The sequence below is a fragment of the Hemitrygon akajei genome, chromosome 8 (genome assembly GCF_048418815.1).
Source record: "Hemitrygon akajei chromosome 8, sHemAka1.3, whole genome shotgun sequence".
Classification (NCBI taxonomy): Eukaryota; Metazoa; Chordata; class Chondrichthyes; order Myliobatiformes; family Dasyatidae; genus Hemitrygon; species Hemitrygon akajei.
This window is the reverse complement of record NC_133131.1, coordinates 176,058,695-176,083,453: the sequence shown is the minus strand read 5'-3', so window position 1 is coordinate 176,083,453 and position 24,759 is coordinate 176,058,695. Positions and strand designations below refer to the sequence as shown.

Below are 24,759 nucleotides of genomic sequence, written 5' to 3'. Positions count from 1 at the left end.
CCAGGGAATAATTCTGTGTGTCTGAAACCCCAGCTGGTGTTGGTGGGACCAGGGACCAGGGAATAATTCTGTGTGTCTGAAACCCCAGCTGGTGACGGTGGGACCAGGGAATAATTCTATGTGTCTGTAACCCCAGCTGGTGTCAGTGGGACCAGGGAATAATTCTGTGTGTCTGAAACCCCAGCTGGTGTCGGTGGGACCAGGGAATAATTCTGTGTGTCTGATACCCCAGCTGGTGTCGGTGGGACCAGGGACCAGGGAATAATTCTGTGTGTCTGAAACCCCAGCTGGTGACGGTGGGACCAGGGAATAATTCTATGTGTCTGTAACCCCAGCTGGTGTTGGCAGGACCTGGGACCAGGGAATAATTCTGTGTGTCTGAAACCCCAGCTGGAGTTGGCAGGACCAGGGACCAGGGAATAATTCTGTGTGTCTGAAACGCAGCTGGTGTCACTGGGACCAGGTAATAATTCTGTGTGTCTGAAACCCCAGCTGGTGTTGGCGGGACCAGGGACCAGGGAATAATTCTGTGTGTCTGAAACCCCAGCTGGTGTCGGTGGGACCAGGGAATAATTCTGTGTGTCTGAAACCCCAGCTGGTGTCGGTGGGACCAGGGAATAATTCTATGTGTCTGATACCCCAGCTGGTGTCGGTGAGACCAGGGACCAGGAAATAATTCTGTGTGTCTGAAACCCCAGCTGGAGTTGGCAGGACCAGGGACCAGGGAATAATTCTGTGTGTCTGAAACCCAGCTGGTGTCGCTGGGACCAGGGAATAATTCTGTGTGTCTGAAACCCCAGCTGTTGTTCGCAGGACCAGGGAATAATTCTGTGTGTCTGAAACCCCAGCTGGTGTTGGCAGGACCAGGGACCAGGGAATAATTCTGTGTGTCTGAAACCCCAGCTGGTGTTGACAGGACCAGGGACCAGGGAATAATTCTGTGTGTCTGAAACCCCAGCTGGTGTCAGTGGGACCAGGGAATAATTCTGTGTGTCTGAAACCCCAGCTGGTGTCGGTAGGACCAGGGAATAATTCTGTGTGTCTGAAACCCCAGCTGGTGTCAGTGGGACCAGGGAATAATTCTGTGTGTCTGAAACCCTAGCTGGTGTCGGTGGGTCCAGGGAATAATTCTGTGTGTCTGATACCCCAGCTGGTGTCGGTGGGACCAGGGACCAGGGAATAATTCTGTGTGTCTGAAACCCCAGCTGGTGTTGGTGGGACCAGGGACCAGGGAATAATTCTGTGTGTCTGAAACCCCAGCTGGTGACGGTGGGACCAGGGAATAATTCTATGTGTCTGTAACCCCAGCTGGTGTTGGCAGGACCTGGGACCAGGGAATAATTCTGTGTGTCTGAAACCCCAGCTGGTGTTGGCAGGACCAGGGACCAGGGAATAATTCTGTGTGTCTGAATCCCCAGCTGGTGTCGTTGGGACCAGGGACCAGGGAATAATTCTGTGTGTCTGAAAACCCAGCTGGTGTTGGCAGGACCAGGGACCAGGGAATAATTCTGTGTGTCTGAAACCCCAGCTGGTGTCGTTGGTCCAGGAAGTAGTTCTGTGTGTCGGAAACCCCAGCTGGTGTCAGTGAGACCAGGGAATAATTCTGTGTGTCTGAAACCCCAGCTGTTGTCGGTGGGACCAGGGAATAATTCTATGTGTCTGAAACCCCAGTTGGTGTCAGTGGGACCAAGGAATAATTCTGTGTGTCTGAAACCCCAGCTGTTGTCGGTGGGACCATGAAATAATTCTGTGTGTCTGAAACCCCTGCTGGTGTCGGTGGGACCAGGGAATAATTCTGTGTGTCTGAAACCCCAGCTGGTGTCAGTGGGACCAGGGAATAATTCTGTGTGTCTGAAACCCCAGCTGGTGTCGGTGGGACCAGGGAATAATTCTGTGTGTCTGATACCCCAGCTGGTGTCGGTGGGACCAGGGACCAGGGAATAATTCTGTGTGTCTGAAACCCCAGCTGGTGACGGTGGGACCAGGGAATAATTCTATGTGTCTGTAACCCCAGCTGGTGTTGGCAGGACCTGGGACCAGGGAATAATTCTGTGTGTCTGAAACCCCAGCTGGAGTTGGCAGGACCAGGGACCAGGGAATAATTCTGTGTGTCTGAAACGCAGCTGGTGTCACTGGGACCAGGTAATAATTCTGTGTGTCTGAAACCCCAGCTGGTGTTGGCGGGACCAGGGACCAGGGAATAATTCTGTGTGTCTGAAACCCCAGCTGGTGTCGGTGGGACCAGGGAATAATTCTGTGTGTCTGAAACCCCAGCTGGTGTCGGTGGGACCAGGGAATAATTCTATGTGTCTGATACCCCAGCTGGTGTCGGTGAGACCAGGGACCAGGGAATAATTCTGTGTGTCTGAAACCCCAGCTGGAGTTGGCAGGACCAGGGACCAGGGAATAATTCTGTGTGTCTGAAACCCAGCTGGTGTCGCTGGGACCAGGGAATAATTCTGTGTGTCTGAAACCCCAGCTGTTGTTCGCAGGACCAGGGAATAATTCTGTGTGTCTGAAACCCCAGCTGGTGTTGGCAGGACCAGGGACCAGGGAATAATTCTGTGTGTCTGAAACCCCAGCTGGTGTTGACAGGACCAGGGACCAGGGAATAATTCTGTGTGTCTGAAACCCCAGCTGGTGTCAGTGGGACCAGGGAATAATTCTGTGTGTCTGAAACCCCAGCTGGTGTCGGTAGGACCAGGGAATAATTCTGTGTGTCTGAAACCCCAGCTGGTGTCAGTGGGACCAGGGAATAATTCTGTGTGTCTGAAACCCTAGCTGGTGTCGGTGGGTCCAGGGAATAATTCTGTGTGTCTGATACCCCAGCTGGTGTCGGTGGGACCAGGGACCAGGGAATAATTCTGTGTGTCTGAAACCCCAGCTGGTGTTGGTGGGACCAGGGACCAGGGAATAATTCTGTGTGTCTGAAACCCCAGCTGGTGACGGTGGGACCAGGGAATAATTCTATGTGTCTGTAACCCCAGCTGGTGTTGGCAGGACCTGGGACCAGGGAATAATTCTGTGTGTCTGAAACCCCAGCTGGAGTTGGCAGGACCAGGGACCAGGGAATAATTCTGTGTGTCTGAAACACAGCTGGTGTCACTGGGACCAGGTAATAATTCTGTGTGTCTGAAACCCCAGCTGGTGTTGGCGGGACCAGGGACCAGGGAATAATTCTGTGTGTTTGAAACCCCAGCTGGTGTCAGTAGGACCAGGGAATAATTCTGTGTATCTGAAACCCCAGCTGGTGTCGGTGGGACCAGGGAATAATTCTATGTGTCTGAAACCCCAGTTGGTGTCAGTGGGACCAGGGAATAATTCTGTGTGTCTGAAACCCCAGCTGGTGTCGGTGGGACCAGGGAATAATTCTATGTGTCTGAAACCCCAGTTGGTGTCAGTGGGACCAGGGAATAATTCTGTGTGTCTGAAACCCCAGCTGTTGTCGGTGGGACCAGGAAATAATTCTGTGTGTCTGAAACCCCAGCTGGTGTCGGTGGGACCAGGGAACAATTCTGTGTGTCTGAAACCCCAGCTGGTGTCGGTGGGACCAGGGAATAATTCTATGTGTCTGATACCCCAGCTGGTGTCGGTGGGACCAGGGACCAGGGAATAATTCTGTGTGTCTGAAACCCCAGCTGGAGTTGGCAGGACCAGGGACCAGGGAATAATTCTGTGTGTCTGAAACCCAGCTGGTGTCGCTGGGACCAGGGAATAATTCTGTGTGTCTGAAACCCCAGCTGGTGTTGGCAGGACCAGGGACCAGGGAATAATTCTGTGTGTCTGAAACCCCAGCTGGTGTTGACAGGACCAGGGACCAGGGAATAATTCTGTGTGTCTGAAACCCCAGCTGGTGTCAGTGGGACCAGGGAATAATTCTGTGTGTCTGAAACCCCAGCTGGTGTCGGTAGGACCAGGGAATAATTCTGTGTGTCTGAAACCCCAGCTGGTGTCAGTGGGACCAGGGAATAATTCTGTGTGTCTGAAACCCTAGCTGGTGTCGGTGGGTCCAGGGAATAATTCTGTGTGTCTGACACCCTAGCTGGTGTCGGTGGGTCCAGGGAATAATTCTGTGTGTCTGATACCCCAGCTGGTGTCGGTGGGACCAGGGACCAGGGAATAATTCTGTGTGTCTGAAACCCCAGCTGGTGTTGGTGGGACCAGGGACCAGGGAATAATTCTGTGTGTCTGAAACCCCAGCTGGTGACGGTGGGACCAGGGAATAATTCTATGTGTCTGTAACCCCAGCTGGTGTTGGCAGGACCTGGGACCAGGGAATAATTCTGTGTGTCTGAAACCCCAGCTGGAGTTGGCAGGACCAGGGACCAGGGAATAATTCTGTGTGTCTGAAACGCAGCTGGTGTCACTGGGACCAGGTAATAATTCTGTGTGTCTGAAACCCCAGCTGGTGTTGGCGGGACCAGGGACCAGGGAATAATTCTGTGTGTTTGAAACCCCAGCTGGTGTCAGTAGGACCAGGGAATAATTCTGTGTATCTGAAACCCCAGCTGGTGTCGGTGGGACCAGGGAATAATTCTATGTGTCTGAAACCCCAGTTGGTGTCAGTGGGACCAGGGAATAATTCTGTGTGTCTGAAACCCCAGCTGGTGTCGGTGGGACCAGGGAATAATTCTATGTGTCTGAAACCCCAGTTGGTGTCAGTGGGACCAGGGAATAACTCTGTGTGTCTGAAACCCCAGCTGTTGTCGGTGGGACCAGGAAATAATTCTGTGTGTCTGAAACCCCAGCTGGTGTCGGTGGGACCAGGGAATAATTCTGTGTGTCTGAAACCCCAGCTGGTGTCGGTGGGACCAGGGAATAATTCTATGTGTCTGATACCCCAGCTGGTGTTGGTGGGACCAGGGACCAGGGAATAATTCTGTGTGTCTGAAACCCCAGCTGGTGACGGTGGGACCAGGGAATAATTCTATGTGTCTGAAACCCCAGCTGGAGTTGGCAGGACCAGGGACCAGGGAATAATTCTGTGTGTCTGAAACCCAGCTGGTGTCGCTGGGACCAGGGAATAATTCTGTGTGTCTGAAACCCCAGCTGTTGTTCGCAGGACCAGGGACCAGGCAATAATTCTGTGTGTCTGAAACCCCAGCTGGTGTTGGCAGGACCAGGGACCAGGGAATAATTCTGTGTGTCTGAATCCCCAGCTGGTGTCGTTGGGACCAGGGACCAGGGAATAATTCTGTGTGTCTGAAAACCCAGCTGGTGTTGGCAGGACCAGGGACCAGGGAATAATTCTGTGTGTCTGAAACCCCAGCTGGTGTCGTTGGTCCAGGAAGTAGTTCTGTGTGTCGGAAACCCCAGCTGGTGTCAGTGAGACCAGGGAATAATTCTGTGTGTCTGAAACCCCAGCTGTTGTCGGTGGGACCAGGGAATAATTCTATGTGTCTGAAACCCCAGTTGGTGTCAGTGGGACCAAGGAATAATTCTGTGTGTCTGAAACCCCAGCTGTTGTCGGTGGGACCAGGAAATAATTCTGTGTGTCTGAAACCCCAGCTGGTGTCGGTGGGACCAGGGAATAATTCTGTGTGTCTGAAACCCCAGCTGGTGTCAGTGGGACCAGGGAATAATTCTGTGTGTCTGAAACCCCAGCTGGTGTCGGTGGGACCAGGGAATAATTCTGTGTGTCTGATACCCCAGCTGGTGTCGGTGGGACCAGGGACCAGGGAATAATTCTGTGTGTCTGAAACCCCAGCTGGTGACGGTGGGACCAGGGAATAATTCTATGTGTCTGTAACCCCAGCTGGTGTTGGCAGGACCTGGGACCAGGGAATAATTCTGTGTGTCTGAAACCCCAGCTGGAGTTGGCAGGACCAGGGACCAGGGAATAATTCTGTGTGTCTGAAACGCAGCTGGTGTCACTGGGACCAGGTAATAATTCTGTGTGTCTGAAACCCCAGCTGGTGTTGGCGGGACCAGGGACCAGGGAATAATTCTGTGTGTCTGAAACCCCAGCTGGTGTCGGTGGGACCAGGGAATAATTCTGTGTGTCTGAAACCCCAGCTGGTGTCGGTGGGACCAGGGAATAATTCTATGTGTCTGATACCCCAGCTGGTGTCGGTGAGACCAGGGACCAGGGAATAATTCTGTGTGTCTGAAACCCCAGCTGGAGTTGGCAGGACCAGGGACCAGGGAATAATTCTGTGTGTCTGAAACCCAGCTGGTGTCGCTGGGACCAGGGAATAATTCTGTGTGTCTGAAACCCCAGCTGTTGTTCGCAGGACCAGGGAATAATTCTGTGTGTCTGAAACCCCAGCTGGTGTTGGCAGGACCAGGGACCAGGGAATAATTCTGTGTGTCTGAAACCCCAGCTGGTGTTGACAGGACCAGGGACCAGGGAATAATTCTGTGTGTCTGAAACCCCAGCTGGTGTCAGTGGGACCAGGGAATAATTCTGTGTGTCTGAAACCCCAGCTGGTGTCGGTAGGACCAGGGAATAATTCTGTGTGTCTGAAACCCCAGCTGGTGTCAGTGGGACCAGGGAATAATTCTGTGTGTCTGAAACCCTAGCTGGTGTCGGTGGGTCCAGGGAATAATTCTGTGTGTCTGATACCCCAGCTGGTGTCGGTGGGACCAGGGACCAGGGAATAATTCTGTGTGTCTGAAACCCCAGCTGGTGTTGGTGGGACCAGGGACCAGGGAATAATTCTGTGTGTCTGAAACCCCAGCTGGTGACGGTGGGACCAGGGAATAATTCTATGTGTCTGTAACCCCAGCTGGTGTTGGCAGGACCTGGGACCAGGGAATAATTCTGTGTGTCTGAAACCCCAGCTGGAGTTGGCAGGACCAGGGACCAGGGAATAATTCTGTGTGTCTGAAACGCAGCTGGTGTCACTGGGACCAGGTAATAATTCTGTGTGTCTGAAACCCCAGCTGGTGTTGGCGGGACCAGGGACCAGGGAATAATTCTGTGTGTTTGAAACCCCAGCTGGTGTCAGTAGGACCAGGGAATAATTCTGTGTATCTGAAACCCCAGCTGGTGTCGGTGGGACCAGGGAATAATTCTATGTGTCTGAAACCCCAGTTGGTGTCAGTGGGACCAGGGAATAATTCTGTGTGTCTGAAACCCCAGCTGGTGTCGGTGGGACCAGGGAATAATTCTATGTGTCTGAAACCCCAGTTGGTGTCAGTGGGACCAGGGAATAATTCTGTGTGTCTGAAACCCCAGCTGTTGTCGGTGGGACCAGGAAATAATTCTGTGTGTCTGAAACCCCAGCTGGTGTCGGTGGGACCAGGGAACAATTCTGTGTGTCTGAAACCCCAGCTGGTGTCGGTGGGACTAGGGAATAATTCTATGTGTCTGATACCCCAGCTGGTGTCGGTGGGACCAGGGACCAGGGAATAATTCTGTGTGTCTGAAACCCCAGCTGGAGTTGGCAGGACCAGGGACCAGGGAATAATTCTGTGTGTCTGAAACCCAGCTGGTGTCGCTGGGACCAGGGAATAATTCTGTGTGTCTGAAACCCCAGCTGGTGTTGGCAGGACCAGGGACCAGGGAATAATTCTGTGTGTCTGAAACCCCAGCTGGTGTTGACAGGACCAGGGACCAGGGAATAATTCTGTGTGTCTGAAACCCCAGCTGGTGTCAGTGGGACCAGGGAATAATTCTGTGTGTCTGAAACCCCAGCTGGTGTCGGTAGGACCAGGGAATAATTCTGTGTGTCTGAAACCCCAGCTGGTGTCAGTGGGACCAGGGAATAATTCTGTGTGTCTGAAACCCTAGCTGGTGTCGGTGGGTCCAGGGAATAATTCTGTGTGTCTGAAACCCTAGCTGGTGTCGGTGGGTCCAGGGAATAATTCTGTGTGTCTGATACCCCAGCTGGTGTCGGTGGGACCAGGGACCAGGGAATAATTCTGTGTGTCTGAAACCCCAGCTGGTGTTGGTGGGACCAGGGACCAGGGAATAATTCTGTGTGTCTGAAACCCCAGCTGGTGACGGTGGGACCAGGGAATAATTCTATGTGTCTGTAACCCCAGCTGGTGTTGGCAGGACCTGGGACCAGGGAATAATTCTGTGTGTCTGAAACCCCAGCTGGAGTTGGCAGGACCAGGGACCAGGGAATAATTCTGTGTGTCTGAAACGCAGCTGGTGTCACTGGGACCAGGTAATAATTCTGTGTGTCTGAAACCCCAGCTGGTGTTGGCGGGACCAGGGACCAGGGAATAATTCTGTGTGTTTGAAACCCCAGCTGGTGTCAGTAGGACCAGGGAATAATTCTGTGTATCTGAAACCCCAGCTGGTGTCGGTGGGACCAGGGAATAATTCTATGTGTCTGAAACCCCAGTTGGTGTCAGTGGGACCAGGGAATAATTCTGTGTGTCTGAAACCCCAGCTGGTGTCGGTGGGACCAGGGAATAATTCTATGTGTCTGAAACCCCAGTTGGTGTCAGTGGGACCAGGGAATAATTCTGTGTGTCTGAAACCCCAGCTGTTGTCGGTGGGACCAGGAAATAATTCTGTGTGTCTGAAACCCCAGCTGGTGTCGGTGGGACCAGGGAATAATTCTGTGTGTCTGAAACCCCAGCTGGTGTCGGTGGGACCAGGGAATAATTCTATGTGTCTGATACCCCAGCTGGTGTCGGTGGGACCAGGGACCAGGGAATAATTCTGTGTGTCTGAAACCCCAGCTGGTGTTGGTGTGACCAGGGACCAGGGAATAATTCTGTGTGTTTGAAACCCCAGCTGCTGTCAGTGGGACCAGGGAATAATTCTGTGTGTCTAAAACCCCAGCTGGTGTCAGTGGGACCAGGGAATAATTCTGTGTGTCTGAAACCCCAGCTTGTGTTGGCGCGACCAGGGACCAGGGAATAATTCTGTGTGTTTGAAACCCCAGCTGGTGTCGGTGGGACCAGGGAATAATTCTGTGTGTCTGAAACCCCAGCTGGTGTCGGTGGGACCAGGGAATAATTCTATGTGTCTGATACCCCAGCTGGTGTCGGTGGGACCAGGGACCAGGGAATAATTCTGTGTGTCTGAAACCCCAGCTGGTGTTGGTGTGACCAGGGACCAGGGAATAATTCTGTGTGTTTGAAACCCCAGCTGCTGTCAGTGGGACCAGGGAATAATTCTGTGTGTCTAAAACCGCAGCTGGTGTCAGTGGGACCAGGGAATAATTCTGTGTGTCTGAAACCCCAGCTTGTGTTGGCGCGACCAGGGACCAGGGAATAATTCTGTGTGTTTGAAACCCCAGCTGGTGTCGGTGGGACCAGGGACCAGGGAATAATTCTGTGTGTCTGAAACCCCAGCTGGTGTCGGTGGGACCAGCGAATAATTCTGTGTGTCTGAAACCCCAGCTGGTGTCGGTGAGACCAGGGAATAATTCTGTGTGTTTGAAACCCCAGCTGGTGTCAGTGGGACCAGGGAATAATTCTGTGTGTCTAAAACCGCAGCTGGTGTCAGTGGGACCAGGGAATAATTCTGTGTGTCTGAAACCCCAGCTTGTGTTGGCGCGACCAGGGACCAGGGAATAATTCTGTGTGTTTGAAACCCCAGCTGGTGTCGGTGGGACCAGGGACCAGGGAATAATTCTGTGTGTCTGAAACCCCAGCTGGTGTCGGTGGGACCAGCGAATAATTCTGTGTGTCTGAAACCCCAGCTGGTGTCGGTGAGACCAGGGAATAATTCTGTGTGTTTGAAACCCCAGCTGGTGTCGGTGGGACCAGGGACCAGGGAATAATTCTGTGTGTCTGAAACCCCAGCTGGTGTCGGTGGGACCAGCGAATAATTCTGTGTGTCTGAAACCCCAGCTGGTGTCGGTGAGACCAGGGAATAATTCTGTGTGTTTGAAACCCCAGCTGGTGTCAGTGGGACCAGGGAATAATTCTGTGTGTCTAAAACCGCAGCTGGTGTCAGTGGGACCAGGGAATAATTCTGTGTGTCTGAAACCCCAGCTTGTGTTGGCGCGACCAGGGACCAGGGAATAATTCTGTGTGTTTGAAACCCCAGCTGGTGTCGGTGGGACCAGGGACCAGGGAATAATTCTGTGTGTCTGAAACCCCAGCTGGTGTTGGCGCGACCAGGGACCAGGGAATAATTCTGTGTGTTTGAAACCCCAGCTGGTGTCGGTGGGACCAGGGAATAATTCTGTGTGTCTGAAACCCCAGCTGGTGTCGGTGGGACCACGGAATAATTCTATGTGTCTGATACCCCAGCTGGTGTCGGTGGGACCAGGGACCAGGGAATAATTCTGTGTGTCTGAAACCCCAGCTGGTGTTGGTGTGACCAGGGACCAGGGAATAATTCTGTGTGTTTGAAACCCCAGCTGCTGTCAGTGGGACCAGGGAATAATTCTGTGTGTCTAAAACCGCAGCTGGTGTCAGTGGGACCAGGGAATAATTCTGTGTGTCTGAAACCCCAGCTTGTGTTGGCGCGACCAGGGACCAGGGAATAATTCTGTGTGTTTGAAACCCCAGCTGGTGTCGGTGGGACCAGGGACCAGGGAATAATTCTGTGTGTCTGAAACCCCAGCTGGTGTCGGTGGGACCAGCGAATAATTCTGTGTGTCTGAAACCCCAGCTGGTGTCGGTGAGACCAGGGAATAATTCTGTGTGTTTGAAACCCCAGCTGGTGTCAGTGGGACCAGGGAATAATTCTGTGTGTCTAAAACCGCAGCTGGTGTCAGTGGGACCAGGGAATAATTCTGTGTGTCTGAAACCCCAGCTTGTGTTGGCGCGACCAGGGACCAGGGAATAATTCTGTGTGTTTGAAACCCCAGCTGGTGTCGGTGGGACCAGGGAATAATTCTGTGTGTCTGAAACCCCAGCTGGTGTCGGTGGGACCAGGGAATAATTCTATGTGTCTGATACCCCAGCTGGTGTCGGTGGGACCAGGGACCAGGGAATAATTCTGTGTGTCTGAAACCCCAGCTGGTGTTGGTGTGACCAGGGACCAGGGAATAATTCTGTGTGTTTGAAACCCCAGCTGCTGTCAGTGGGACCAGGGAATAATTCTGTGTGTCTAAAACCGCAGCTGGTGTCAGTGGGACCAGGGAATAATTCTGTGTGTCTGAAACCCCAGCTTGTGTTGGCGCGACCAGGGACCAGGGAATAATTCTGTGTGTTTGAAACCCCAGCTGGTGTCGGTGGGACCAGGGACCAGGGAATAATTCTGTGTGTCTGAAACCCCAGCTGGTGTCGGTGGGACCAGCGAATAATTCTGTGTGTCTGAAACCCCAGCTGGTGTCGGTGAGACCAGGGAATAATTCTGTGTGTTTGAAACCCCAGCTGGTGTCAGTGGGACCAGGGAATAATTCTGTGTGTCTGAAACCCCAGCTGGTGTCGGTGGGACCAGGGAATAATTCTATGTGTCTGAAACCCCAGTTAGTGTCAGTGGGACCAGGGAATAATTCTGTTTGTCTGAAACCCCAGCTGGTGTCGGTGAGACCAGGAAATAATTCTGTGTGTCTGATACCCCAGCTGGTGTCGGTGGGACCAGGGACCAGGGAACAATTCTGTGTGTCTGAAACCCCAGCTGGAGTTGGCAGGACCAGGGACCAGGGAATAATTCTGTGTGTCTGAAACCCAGCTGGTGTCGCTGGGACCAGGGAATAATTCTGTGTGTCTGAAACCCCAGCTGTTGTTCGCAGGACCAGGGACCAGGCAATAATTCTGTGTGTCTGAAACCCCAGCTGGTGTTGGCAGGACCAGGGACCAGGGAATAATTCTGTGTGTCTGAATCCCCAGCTGGTGTCGTTGGGACCAGGGACCAGGGAATAATTCTGTGTGTCTGAAAACCCAGCTGGTGTTGGCAGGACCAGGGACCAGGGAATAATTCTGTGTGTCTGAAACCCCAGCTGGTGTCGTTGGTCCAGGAAGTAGTTCTGTGTGTCGGAAACCCCAGCTGGTGTCAGTGAGACCAGGGAATAATTCTGTGTGTCTGAAACCCCAGCTGTTGTCGGTGGGACCAGGGAATAATTCTATGTGTCTGAAACCCCAGTTGGTGTCAGTGGGACCAAGGAATAATTCTGTGTGTCTGAAACCCCAGCTGTTGTCGGTGGGACCAGGAAATAATTCTGTGTGTCTGAAACCCCAGCTGGTGTCGGTGGGACCAGGGAATAATTCTGTGTGTCTGAAACCCCAGCTGGTGTCAGTGGGACCAGGGAATAATTCTGTGTGTCTGAAACCCCAGCTGGTGTCGGTGGGACCAGGGAATAATTCTGTGTGTCTGATACCCCAGCTGGTGTCGGTGGGACCAGGGACCAGGGAATAATTCTGTGTGTCTGAAACCCCAGCTGGTGACGGTGGGACCAGGGAATAATTCTATGTGTCTGTAACCCCAGCTGGAGTTGGCAGGACCAGGGACCAGGGAATAATTCTGTGTGTCTGAAACGCAGCTGGTGTCACTGGGACCAGGTAATAATTCTGTGTGTCTGAAACCCCAGCTGGTGTTGGCGGGACCAGGGACCAGGGAATAATTCTGTGTGTCTGAAACCCCAGCTGGTGTCGGTGGGACCAGGGAATAATTCTGTGTGTCTGAAACCCCAGCTGGTGTCGGTGGGACCAGGGAATAATTCTATGTGTCTGATACCCCAGCTGGTGTCGGTGGGACCAGGGACCAGGGAATAATTCTGTGTGTCTGAAACCCCAGCTGGTGTTGGTGTGACCAGGGACCAGGGAATAATTCTGTGTGTTTGAAACCCCAGCTGCTGTCAGTGGGACCAGGGAATAATTCTGTGTGTCTAAAACCCCAGCTGGTGTCAGTGGGACCAGGGAATAATTCTGTGTGTCTGAAACCCCAGCTTGTGTTGGCGCGACCAGGGACCAGGGAATAATTCTGTGTGTTTGAAACCCCAGCTGGTGTCGGTGGGACCAGGGAATAATTCTGTGTGTCTGAAACCCCAGCTGGTGTCGGTGGGACCAGGGAATAATTCTATGTGTCTGATACCCCAGCTGGTGTCGGTGGGACCAGGGACCAGGGAATAATTCTGTGTGTCTGAAACCCCAGCTGGTGTTGGTGTGACCAGGGACCAGGGAATAATTCTGTGTGTTTGAAACCCCAGCTGCTGTCAGTGGGACCAGGGAATAATTCTGTGTGTCTAAAACCCCAGCTGGTGTCAGTGGGACCAGGGAATAATTCTGTGTGTCTGAAACCCCAGCTTGTGTTGGCGCGACCAGGGACCAGGGAATAATTCTGTGTGTTTGAAACCCCAGCTGGTGTCGGTGGGACCAGGGACCAGGGAATAATTCTGTGTGTCTGAAACCCCAGCTGGTGTCGGTGGGACCAGCGAATAATTCTGTGTGTCTGAAACCCCAGCTGGTGTCGGTGAGACCAGGGAATAATTCTGTGTGTTTGAAACCCCAGCTGGTGTCAGTGGGACCAGGGAATAATTCTGTGTGTCTGAAACCCCAGCTGGTGTCGGTGGGACCAGGGAATAATTCTATGTGTCTGAAACCCCAGTTAGTGTCAGTGGGACCAGGGAATAATTCTGTTTGTCTGAAACCCCAGCTGGTGTCGGTGAGACCAGGAAATAATTCTGTGTGTCTGATACCCCAGCTGGTGTCGGTGGGACCAGGGACCAGGGAACAATTCTGTGTGTCTGAAACCCCAGCTGGAGTTGGCAGGACCAGGGTCCAGGGAATAATTCTGTGTGTCTGAAACCCAGCTGGTGTCGCTGGGACCAGGGAATAATTCTGTGTGTCTGAAACCCCAGCTGTTGTTCGCAGGACCAGGGACCAGGCAATAATTCTGTGTGTCTGAAACCCCAGCTGGTGTTGGCAGGACCAGGGACCAGGGAATAATTCTGTGTGTCTGAATCCCCAGCTGGTGTCGTTGGGACCAGGGACCAGGGAATAATTCTGTGTGTCTGAAACCCCAGCTGGTGTCGGTGGGACCAGCGAATAATTCTGTGTGTCTGAAACCCCAGCTGGTGTCGGTGAGACCAGGGAATAATTCTGTGTGTTTGAAACCCCAGCTGGTGTCAGTGGGACCAGGGAATAATTCTGTGTGTCTGAAACCCCAGCTGGTGTCGGTGGGACCAGGGAATAATTCTATGTGTCTGAAACCCCAGTTAGTGTCAGTGGGACCAGGGAATAATTCTGTTTGTCTGAAACCCCAGCTGGTGTCGGTGAGACCAGGAAATAATTCTGTGTGTCTGATACCCCAGCTGGTGTCGGTGGGACCAGGGACCAGGGAACAATTCTGTGTGTCTGAAACCCCAGCTGGAGTTGGCAGGACCAGGGTCCAGGGAATAATTCTGTGTGTCTGAAACCCAGCTGGTGTCGCTGGGACCAGGGAATAATTCTGTGTGTCTGAAACCCCAGCTGTTGTTCGCAGGACCAGGGACCAGGCAATAATTCTGTGTGTCTGAAACCCCAGCTGGTGTTGGCAGGACCAGGGACCAGGGAATAATTCTGTGTGTCTGAAAACCCAGCTGGTGTTGGCAGGACCAGGGACCAGGGAATAATTCTGTGTGTCTGAAACCCCAGCTGGTGTCGGTGGGACCAGGAAGTAGTTCTGTGTGTCGGAAACCCCAGCTGGTGTCAGTGAGACCAGGGAATAATTCTGTGTGTCTGAAACCCCAGCTGTTGTCGGTGGGACCAGGGAATAATTCTATGTGTCTGAAACCCCAGTTGGTGTCAGTGGGACCAAGGAATAATTCTGTGTGTCTGAAACCCCAGCTGTTGTCGGTGGGACCAGGAAATAATTCTGTGTGTCTGAAACCCCAGCTGGTGTCGGTGGGACCAGGGAATAATTCTGTGTGTCTGAAACCCCAGCTGGTGTCAGTGGGACCAGGGAATAATTCTGTGTGTCTGAAACCCCAGCTGGTGTCGGTGGGACCAGGGAATAATTCTATGTGTCTGATACCCCAGCTGGTGTCGGTGGGACCAGGGACCAGGGAATAATTTTGTGTGTCTGAAACCCCAGCTGGTGTTGGCGGGACCAGGGACCAGGGAATAATTCTGTGTGTCTGAAACCCCAGCTGGTGTCGGTGGGACCAGGGACCAGGGAATAATTCTGTGTGTCTGAAACCCAGCTGGTGTCGCTGGGACCAGGGAATAATTCTGTGTGTCTGAAACCCCAGCTGGTGTTGGCAGGACCAGGGACCAGGGAACAATTCTGTGTGTCTGAAACCCCAGCTGGTGTTGGCAGGACCAGGGACCAGGGAATAATTCTGTGTTTCTGAAACCCCAGCTGGTGTAGGTGGGATCGGGGAATAATTCTGTGTTTCTGAAACCCCAGCTGGTGTCGGTGGGACCAGGGAGTAATTCTATGTGTTTGAAACCCCAGCTGGTGTTGGCGGGACCAGGAACCAGGGAATAATTCTGTGTGTCTGAAACCCCAGCTGGTGTTGGTGTGACCAGGGACCAGGGAATAATTCTGTGTGTTTGAAACCCCAGCTGCTGTCAGTGGGACCAGGGAATAATTCTGTGTGTCTGAAACCCCAGCTGGTGTCAGTGGGACCAGGGAATAATTCTGTGTGTCTGAAACCCCAGCTTGTGTTGGCGCGACCAGGGACCAGGGAATAATTCTGTGTGTTTGAAACCCCAGCTGGTGTCGGTGGGACCAGGGACCAGGGAATAATTCTGTGTGTCTGAAACCCCAGCTGGTGTTGGCGGGACCAGGGACCAGGGAATAATTCTGTGTGTTTGAAACCCCAGCTTGTGTTGGCGGGACCAGGGACCAGGGAATAATTCTGTGTGTTTGAAACCCCAGCTGGTGTCAGTGGGACCAGGGAATAATTCTGTGTGTCTGAAACCCCAGCTGGTGTCGGTGGGACCAGGGAATAATTCTATGTGTCTGAAACCCCAGTTAGTGTCAGTGGGACCAGGGAATAATTCTGTTTGTCTGAAACCCCAGCTGGTGTCGGTGAGACCAGGAAATAATTCTGTGTGTCTGATACCCCAGCTGGTGTCGGTGGGACCAGGGACCAGGGAACAATTCTGTGTGTCTGAAACCCCAGCTGGAGTTGGCAGGACCAGGGACCAGGGAATAATTCTGTGTGTCTGAAACCCAGCTGGTGTCGCTGGGACCAGGGAATAATTCTGTGTGTCTGAAACCCCAGCTGTTGTTCGCAGGACCAGGGACCAGGCAATAATTCTGTGTGTCTGAAACCCCAGCTGGTGTTGGCAGGACCAGGGACCAGGGAATAATGCTGTGTGTCTGAATCCCCAGCTGGTGTCGGTGGGACCAGGGACCAGGGAATAATTCTGTGTTTCTGAAAACCCAGCTGGTGTTGGCAGGACCAGGGACCACGGAATAATTCTGTGTGTCTGAAACCCCAGCTGGTGTCGGTGGGACCAGGAAATAATTCTGTGTGTCTGAAACCCCAGCTGGTGTCGGTGGGACCAGGAAATAATTCTGTGTGTCTGAAACCCCAGCTGGTGTCGGTGGGACCAGGGCCCAGGGAATAATTCTGTGTGTCTGAAACCGCAGCTGGTGTCGGTGGGACCAGGGACCAGGGAATAATTCTGTGTGTCTGAAACCCCAGCTGGTGTCGGTGGGACCAGGGAATAATTCTGTGTGTCTGAAACCCCAGCTGGTGTAGGTGGGACCAGGAAATAATTCTGTGTGTCTGAAACCCCAGCTGGTGTCGGTGGGACCAGGAAATAATTCTGTGTGTCTGAAACCCCAGCTGGTGTCAGTGGGACCAGGGAATAATTCTGTGTGTCTGAAACCCCAGCTGGTGTCGGTGGGACGAGAGACCACGGAATAATTCTGTGTGTCTGAAACCCCAGCTGGTGTCGGTGGGACCAGGGAATAATTCTGTGTGTCTGAAACCCCAGCTGGTGTCGGTGGGACCAGGGAATAATTCTGTGTGTCTGAAACCCCAGCTGGTGTCGGTGGGACCAGAGACCAGGGAATTATTCTGTGTGTCTGAAACCCCAGCTCGTGTCAGTGGGACCAGGGAATAATTTTGTGTGTCTGAAAACCCCAGCTGGTGTCGGTGGGACCAGGGAATAATTCTGTGTGTCTGAAACCCCAGCTCGTGTCAGTGGGACCAGGGAATAATTCTGTGTGTCTGAAACCCCAGCTGGTGTCGGTGGACCAGGGAATAATTCTGTGTGTCTGAAACCCCAGCTGGTGTCGGTGGGACCAGGAATAATTCTGTGTGTCTGAAACCCCAGCTGGTGTCGGTGGGACCAGAGACCAGGGAATAATTCTGTGTGTCTGAAACCCCAGCTGGTGTCAGTGGGACCAGGGACCAGGGAATAATTCTGTGTGTCTGAAACCCCAGCTGGTGTCGGTGGGACCAGGGACCAGGGAATAATTCTGTGTGTCTGAAACCCTAGCTGGTGTCGGTGGAGGACTACAACAAGTTCCTGGACCACAGTATGTCAGTGGCAGAGAGCAGCAGCGACAACAGCTATCACTGCAGAACGGCAGACTGCAAGGGCTGGTGCATTTACGAGGACGCAGTAAATCAGTTCACTGCCCCTCCTGCGGAAAACTCAACTGCCTGCTTTGCAAGGTGGGGAGGGTTTACCAGCTCGGGTGAGGTAGTAGGAAGAAAATGTCACAGACAGGAGGGAAGCATCCCATTGTGGGCGGGGCAGTACTGAGGGAGGGTCCTTCTGTGGGGGGAAACCGAGGGAGGGTCACACTGTGGGAGGGGTGGTACTGAGGGAGGGGTGGTATTGAGGGAGGGTCACACTGTGGGAGGGTGGTACTGAGGGAGGGTCACACTGGGAGGGATGGTACTGAGGGAGGGTCACACTGTGGGAGGGGTGTTATTGAGGGAGGGTCACACTGTGGGAGGGGTGGTACTGAGGGAGGGTCACACTGTGGGGGGGTGGTACTGAGGGAGAGTCACTGTGGGAGGGGTGGTACTGAGGGAGGGTCACACTGTGGGAGGAGTGGTACTGAGGGAGGGTCACACTGTGGGAGGGGTGGTACTGAGGGAGGGTCACACTGTGGGAGGAGTGGTACTGAGGAGGGTCACACTGTGGGAGGGGAGGTACTGAGGGAGGGTCACACTGGGAGAGGTGGTACCGAGGGAGGGTCACACTGTTTAAAGGACATCCATGTGTCTAAGGCCACATCTCCCCTTTCACAGATCCAACGAAGATTGAGAATTAATGGGTGCAGAGGGGGTAATTCAGTTGTAATCAGGTTATTATTTTTGCCTGAATCAGCCACAGTGATTGCTTGTGAGTTATTCACACATAAGTACTTTGAAAGAGGGAAAAGCTGGTCTGGACTGACTGTCCTTTCTAAACCCTAATAAACCAAGGTTTATATTCCCTTTGGGAACTCCAGCACTCCCAGCACATCTCAGACCCAGATCAGCCCGAACATCCCAGGATACACACAAGAAACCCTTGCACCCCAGTGCTCGGCCTACCAGGTTGCTCCTGGAGATGGGTGGGGAGAGCAGGTCCCAGCGTTAACTCTGTCCATCCGGCCACATGGCTGGGAGATAAAACACTGAACAACAGCAAGCTCCATCCGCGATGTTAGCCGACTTTTCAACCTACTCCAGGATCAGCCAAACCCTTCCCTCCACATAGCTCCCCATGTTTTTATCATCCATGCAAGTTGCTAAGAGTTGTTTAAATTTACCTAATGTATCTGCTCTGCACCACTCCTGGCAGCTCATTCCACACACCCACCACTCTCTGTGTAAAACACCTATCTCTGACATCCCCCCAACTACACTATCCTCTAATCACCTTAAAATTATGCCCCCTTGTACTAGCCATTTCCACCCTGGGGAAAAGTCTGTGTCTGTCCACTCGATCTGTGCCTCTTATCATCCTGTACACCTCCATCAAGCCACCTTTCCTTTGCTCCAAAATTGCAATCATGAGAGCTTAATCTCTCTCCATCCCCCCCTCCCTCTCCCCCTCCTCTCTCTCCATCCCCCCCTCACCCCCTCCTCTCTCTCTCCATCCCCCCCTCTCCCCCTCCTCTCTCTCTCCATCCCCCCCTCTCCCCCTCCTCTCTCTCTCCATCCCCTCCCCCCCAGGCCATCCATGAGGGGATGAACTGCAGACAGTACCAGGATGACCTGGCCATTCAAGCTGTCAACGATGCAGCCGCTCGCCACACCAAGGAGATGCTGAAGGTGAGCTGGGGCTGTTGCGAAGGACACCGGGGCGACAGGATTAAACCGTGTTTTACTGAGTTACCTCAGCCTTGGCACTGGGGGGAGCAACGACGACCCAGGCCCACTGACTCTAGGGACACTGTGCACGCACTCTCGAGAGCCCGCATGGAAAGAGCACATTACAGGCCCTTCGGCCCTAACTGTTGTGCTGACCATGTAGTCTATTCTAGAAACAGCCTAGAATCGCATAGCCCTCTATTTTACTGAGCTCCATGTAGCTATCTAAGAGTCTCTTAAAAGACCCTATGGTATCCACCTCCATCACCGTTGCCGGCAGCCCATTCCACGCACTCACCACTCTCTGAGTTAAAAAACTTACCCCTAACATCTCCTCTGTACCTGCTTCACTACTATCTTTCAGGCTAGTTTTAAAAGTGACTTTAATTCACAATGTTGTCTTTCATTATTTACAATCTATAGGGTTTTTTGGAAAATTTAGTTTTCATTTGATAAAAACTAGTTTTTTTTAAATTCTCGATTCTCTACACCACACTCCAGCCCAGTGGGTGGTGGTAATGCACCTTTAAGTTGGACTGCCGACCACCATTAAAAGTCAAAAGAGGAAACCCTACCCCATAGTGGAGCACCAGGAGGGAGCGGACTGGGGAGCCAGAGAGGGTCGGGTCAGGTCAGGACTGGGACTGGAGGGGTAGGGGATTTGAGTATGGAAGTCACGATGCCCCAATATAGAGTAACACACACAAAATGCTGGAGGAACTCAGCAGGTCAGGCAGCATCTATAGAAATGAATGAAGAGTCGATGTTTCAGGACTGAAAAGGAAGGGGAAATCAGCCCTGGATCAGAAGTTGGAGGGAGAGGGTGGAGTACAAGCTGGCAGGTGATAGCTAGGTGGGTGGGTGAGGGGAACAGAGTAAGAAGATCGGAGTTGATTGGTGGAAAAGGTATAGGGTTGAAGAAGAAGGAATCTGATAGGAGAGAGTGGACCATGGGAGAAAGGACAGCTATATAAAACTTTAGTTAAACCACACTTGGGAGTAATGCATTCAGTTCTGCTTGCCTCTTTGTAGAAGGGATGTGGAGAGGTTTGCCAGGATCGGAGGCTATGAGCTACAAAGAGATGGTGGACTAACCTGATTGTCCTCTGAGGATAGGTTGAGTGAGCGAGGGCTTTTCCTTTTGGAGCGAACAAGTTTGAGAGGCGACGATAGGGATGTACAAGAAGAGGCACAGATAGAGTGGACAGCCAGAGACTTCTTCCCAGTGTGAAATGGCTAATCCAACTTTAAGTAAGGGGGATGTTCTTTACTCAAGAGTGTGTTTGCTGTGTGGAACCCCTGCCTGGCATGAAGGTAGAGGCAGATACACGAGTGACATTTAAGAAACTCTTAGATAGCTTCCACATTGGTGCCTACATGGAAGCTAAGGGCTAGCTTGATCTTAGAGTAGATTTAAGGGTCAGCATAACATCGTGGGCTGGAAGAACTGGCCGGTTCTATGTTCTTTAACTGAGGTTGTTTTCTCTGGAGCGGCTGAGAGTGAGGATCGATTATTAAAATTATGAGAGGTTAATAAAGGAGGCAGGCAGGAACTTCTGGCCCAGGGTAGTAGAGGGAATGTTTAAAGGGATGCTGGGGTGATTTGTTCCCACATGGAGAGAGGTGGGTGGCCAGAACGGGCAGCCAGGGCTGGTGGTACAGATACGATGATGGTGTTAAACAGACCACTGAATGTGCAGGGGAGAGAGGGATTGTATGCAGGCAGAAGGGATTACTTTAATTTGCCATCTTGGTCAGCATAACCCTCATGGGCTGATGAGTGTTCTCTGTTTCACTTGGCTGAACAGCTTAGTGCCACAGCAGGTCGAACTGCTGCCTCGCTGCCCCAAAGTCCCCGGTTCGATGCTGAGCTCCAGCATACTGTCCGTGTGGAGTTTGCATGCTCTCCCTTGTGACCATGTGCTTTTCCACCAGGGGTCGGTCCGGCTTCCTTCCACATTCCAGCAATGTGCAGTCAGTGGGAAATTGCCCCCAGTTTTCGGGCGAGGGTTAGAATTGGTGGGGATGGTTGAAGGATAAAATGGGGTAAGTAGGCCTCTGGCATACTTGTCTTTCATTGTTGAGGCACTGAGTTCAAAGCTCAAGGGTTATGTTATAAAATTCTAGTTCGGCCACATCCCAGAGTACTGCATACGGTTCTGGATGTTCACCAGGATGTTGCCTGGATTAGAGGGCATGAGCTATCCTGAGAGGTCGGACAAACTCGGGTGTGTTCCCCGGAGCGATGAGGCCAAGGGGAGATCTGATAGAGGTTTATAAGATTATGAGGAGTAAAAATAGAGTAGACAGCAGCATCTTTTTTCCCAAGGTTGAAAGATCCAATACATGTGTTTAATGTGAGAGGAGGCAAGAGTGGGGGGAGCCTGGAATGTGCTGTCTGGGGTGGTGGTAGAGGCAGAAACTTTAGAGACTTTTAGGAGACATTTGGATAGGCAAATGAAAGAGAGGAGAATGGAGGGATATGGACACTGTGTAGGCAGAAGGGAATTGGTTAATTAGCCATTTGATTACTAATTTAACTGGTTCAGCACTGCACTGTGTTCCTGTGCTTACTCAGTGAGACTGGAAACCCACGTGGTCACAGACAGCGTCAGGGGCTGGAACCAAACTAGGATTTCCAGGCCTTGAGAATTGTTCTTCATTTATTTAGCAATACAGAGGAACAGGCTCTTCTGGTTTAACAAGAGGCACCATCCAGCAATCCATCTACTTAACCCTGGCCTGATCACAGACCCATTAACCTACTAACTGGTGCACGTCTTTGGACTGTGGGAGAGAACCAGGGCACCCGGAGGAAACCCACACACACACGGGGAGAATGTACAGACCCCGACAGACGACGCCAGAATTGAACTAAACTGCGGACTCCAGTGCCCCGAGCTGTATTGGCGTCACGCCAGACACTACACTTCCGTGGCACCTACGGTATTGAAATGTGGTGTGGCTGGAGCTGCAGAGAGGGAATGGGACCAGTATCAGAGAGGGACAGTGGGGTGGGAGATGGCATCCGGTGCCCAGTGTGCCCCCAGAGCCTGGTGCCACGACGTTATCAGTGAGGGACGGTGGGTGGGGGTGGTATCCAGTGCCAGTGCCGGGAATGACGTTGCAGTGTGCCTCCAGACCCTCGTGCCGCGACCCGTTATCAGTGAGGGACGGTGGGGTGGGGGTGGTATCCAGTGCAGTGCCGGAGAATGACGTTGCAGTGTGCCTCCAGACCCTGGTGGCCGCGACCGTTATCAGTGAGGGACGGTGGGGTGGGGGTGGGTATCCAGTGCCAGTGCCGGGGAATGACGTTGCAGTGTGCCCCCCAGACCCTGGTGCAGAGCGGCGAAGCGATGCGGTGCCCCCGAGTGCCGGATCATCGGTGCAGAAGAAAGGAGGATGCGACTGGATTCGCTGTCCCGTTTGTCACACCGAGATCTGCTGGGTCACCAAGAAATGTCGCTGGGGGCCAGGGGTGAGTGCAGACAGCTGGGTGTCTGGGATGGGGGAGCCGACGTCTGGGGACATGGGGACACGCTCACCTCCTCGTCCCTCCCCTCTGCCGGGGATGCTCTGGGGTCGCCCTCGTCCAATGGAAGCACTGTCCCAGTGATCTCTGATGCTTTGCTGCCTCCCTCCCCAGGGTCCAGGTGACACGAGTGGTGGATGTCGTTGCCTGGTAAATGGGCAGAAGTGGTCACCCCCTCTGCCAGAACTGCCACTGAAGGGAGCGGCAAGTCGACACTCTGCCCTGCTCACCGGGGGCATGGAGGCTGAAGCCAAGAGATCGGTGGAATCCTGACTGTGTGTGAGTGGTGAGAGTGTGTGTGAGTGTGAGTGTGTGTGTGTGTGTGTGAGTGTGTGTGTGCGCGGCGTAGTGCGTCGAACACGGAGGGGTAGGAGGAGGGGTGTATCGACTGGGACTTTGCCAGGTGGTGTGCTGTATTCTTAGTTCTGGGACGCTTGTTCAGATCTCTGGGTAATATCATCTTCCCGCACCGGCTCGCAGGAGGCCAGGACCTTGCCCGTGTTCCTATGGAGATTCCCATCGGCCAGGGAGCGACCCCCACCGCTGACCGACACTAGTGAACTCACTGTTGAGGGCCAGGGGTGAAACTGCTTTTCCTGGGCTCTGGAACAGTGCTAAGGGAGGGGAAGAGAGAGAGAGAGATCAGGAGTCTGCCTGTCACTTGAGTCACACAACAGAACATTGTCCCCCTTTGGTTTGTCTGCAACATCCCAGTAGGGAACTGACCCTTCCCAGATAACTCTCACTGCCCTGTTCTGATACCCATCGCCAGGGCTCTGTACCTCCCTATTGCAGAAAATATTATTTCCCTCTCCCCTCGTTCCTCTCTTTCTACACCTCCCACAGGCAGATGAGGGGCCATGACCCTCATGCTCACTATCCCCTGGTCTCTGCCCCTCCACTCCTGTAAAACACACACAATTACCAGACTTCCTCCCCTTCTCCACAACTTTTAAATGTGGGTGGTGGTTGTCCGTCACAGCTGGCAGTGACGGGAGTCCTGAGGGGAAGGGTTTTTAAAGTGGAGAAGCTGTTACTCGCTCGACCTCGGAGTAGTTGTCCAGGTCTTCCTTGGTTGCAGTGGGTGACCGTGATTTCTCCTGTGCCTCGTCGTGCCCTTCGCGCTCTACGGAGCGTTGCAGAACTGCTTTCCTGGCTGTTGGGTCTCATCCACACAGTCCACCAGAACTGACACTGCATGCCAGCACAGGCTCACCGTTAGCTCGCCCGTCGAAGCGGTGTGCTGGGTGAGATCTGAGTGTCTGGCGGGGCCCAAGGTGAGTGAGCTGCCCCAGAAAACATACCCCATTCCTAATGCTCCCCAATTCTGAAGCTGATGGATCCTACAGTTAACCCCTTACTGACACAGACCCTGTCTGAGCGTTTCCGAGTACTTATTTCAGGAGTCCGTGACTTGTCGTCTTTTCCTGCTTTTCACTTTGCAAATATTTGCTGACCCGCTATAAAACTGAAAATGCTGGAAACACTCATGAGGTTGGGCAGCATCTATAGAGGGAGAAAACTGTCAACGTTTCAGGTTGGAGAACTCAACAGAACCTGATTTAAGGCAGGATTAGCAGTTTAATCTTCCCTGCTTCTTTCAAAAAATCACCCCCCACCCTCGGCTCCACTCCTCACTCCCTTGGCTTCACCTATCACCTTCTGGCCCAGTCCTCCCCCCCCCCCCCCCCCCCCATCATTTTATTCTGGAATCTTCCCCTTCCTTTCCAGTCCTGAAGAAGGGTCTCGGCATGAAATGATGACTATCTATCCATTTCTGTAGACGCTGCCTGACTGCTGGTTCCCTCAGCATTGTATGTGTGTTGCTCTGGATTTCCAGCATCTGCACGATCTCCTGTGTTGTATCTTTCTGCCGACCATGAAGGGTAATATATTTTACTGCGGACACTTTGAATGTGCTTGTGATGTCTCAGCCCGGCTGTAAGGGAGGCAGCGGCGTAGACCACAGTGTGAACGCTTCACACTGGCTCTGACTGTAATCACACAGCCTGAACTGCTGTGATGATTTCCAGAGTTTGGTTCGGTTCCTCACATGAGCCAGACTTGGCTGTCATCGGACTGTATCTCTGAACACGCAAGCTGAAAAATACACTGTGGTTCAAATACAAGAAACACACGTTGTACCAGATCACTGCTTGTGCTTCTGTGATG

The 24,759-nt window shown here is 52.8% G+C and overlaps 1 protein-coding gene across 1 annotated transcript in view; it reads left to right on the top strand.

Annotated features, from left to right (window-relative positions):
* The window catches only part of LOC140732474 (ranBP-type and C3HC4-type zinc finger-containing protein 1-like), a 219,914-nt gene extending 196,990 nt beyond the window's left edge, over window positions 1-22,924 (top strand). The window contains 7 exon segments of the mRNA XM_073055181.1: window positions 17,242-17,377; window positions 17,380-17,420; window positions 18,918-19,016; window positions 22,388-22,426; window positions 22,429-22,533; window positions 22,702-22,755; window positions 22,757-22,924. Of these exon segments, the coding sequence (XP_072911282.1) occupies window positions 17,242-17,377; window positions 17,380-17,420; window positions 18,918-19,016; window positions 22,388-22,426; window positions 22,429-22,533; window positions 22,702-22,755; window positions 22,757-22,783 (501 nt within the window). The 3' untranslated portion in view covers window positions 22,784-22,924.
* Window positions 22,925-24,759: the final 1,835 nt, after the last annotated feature.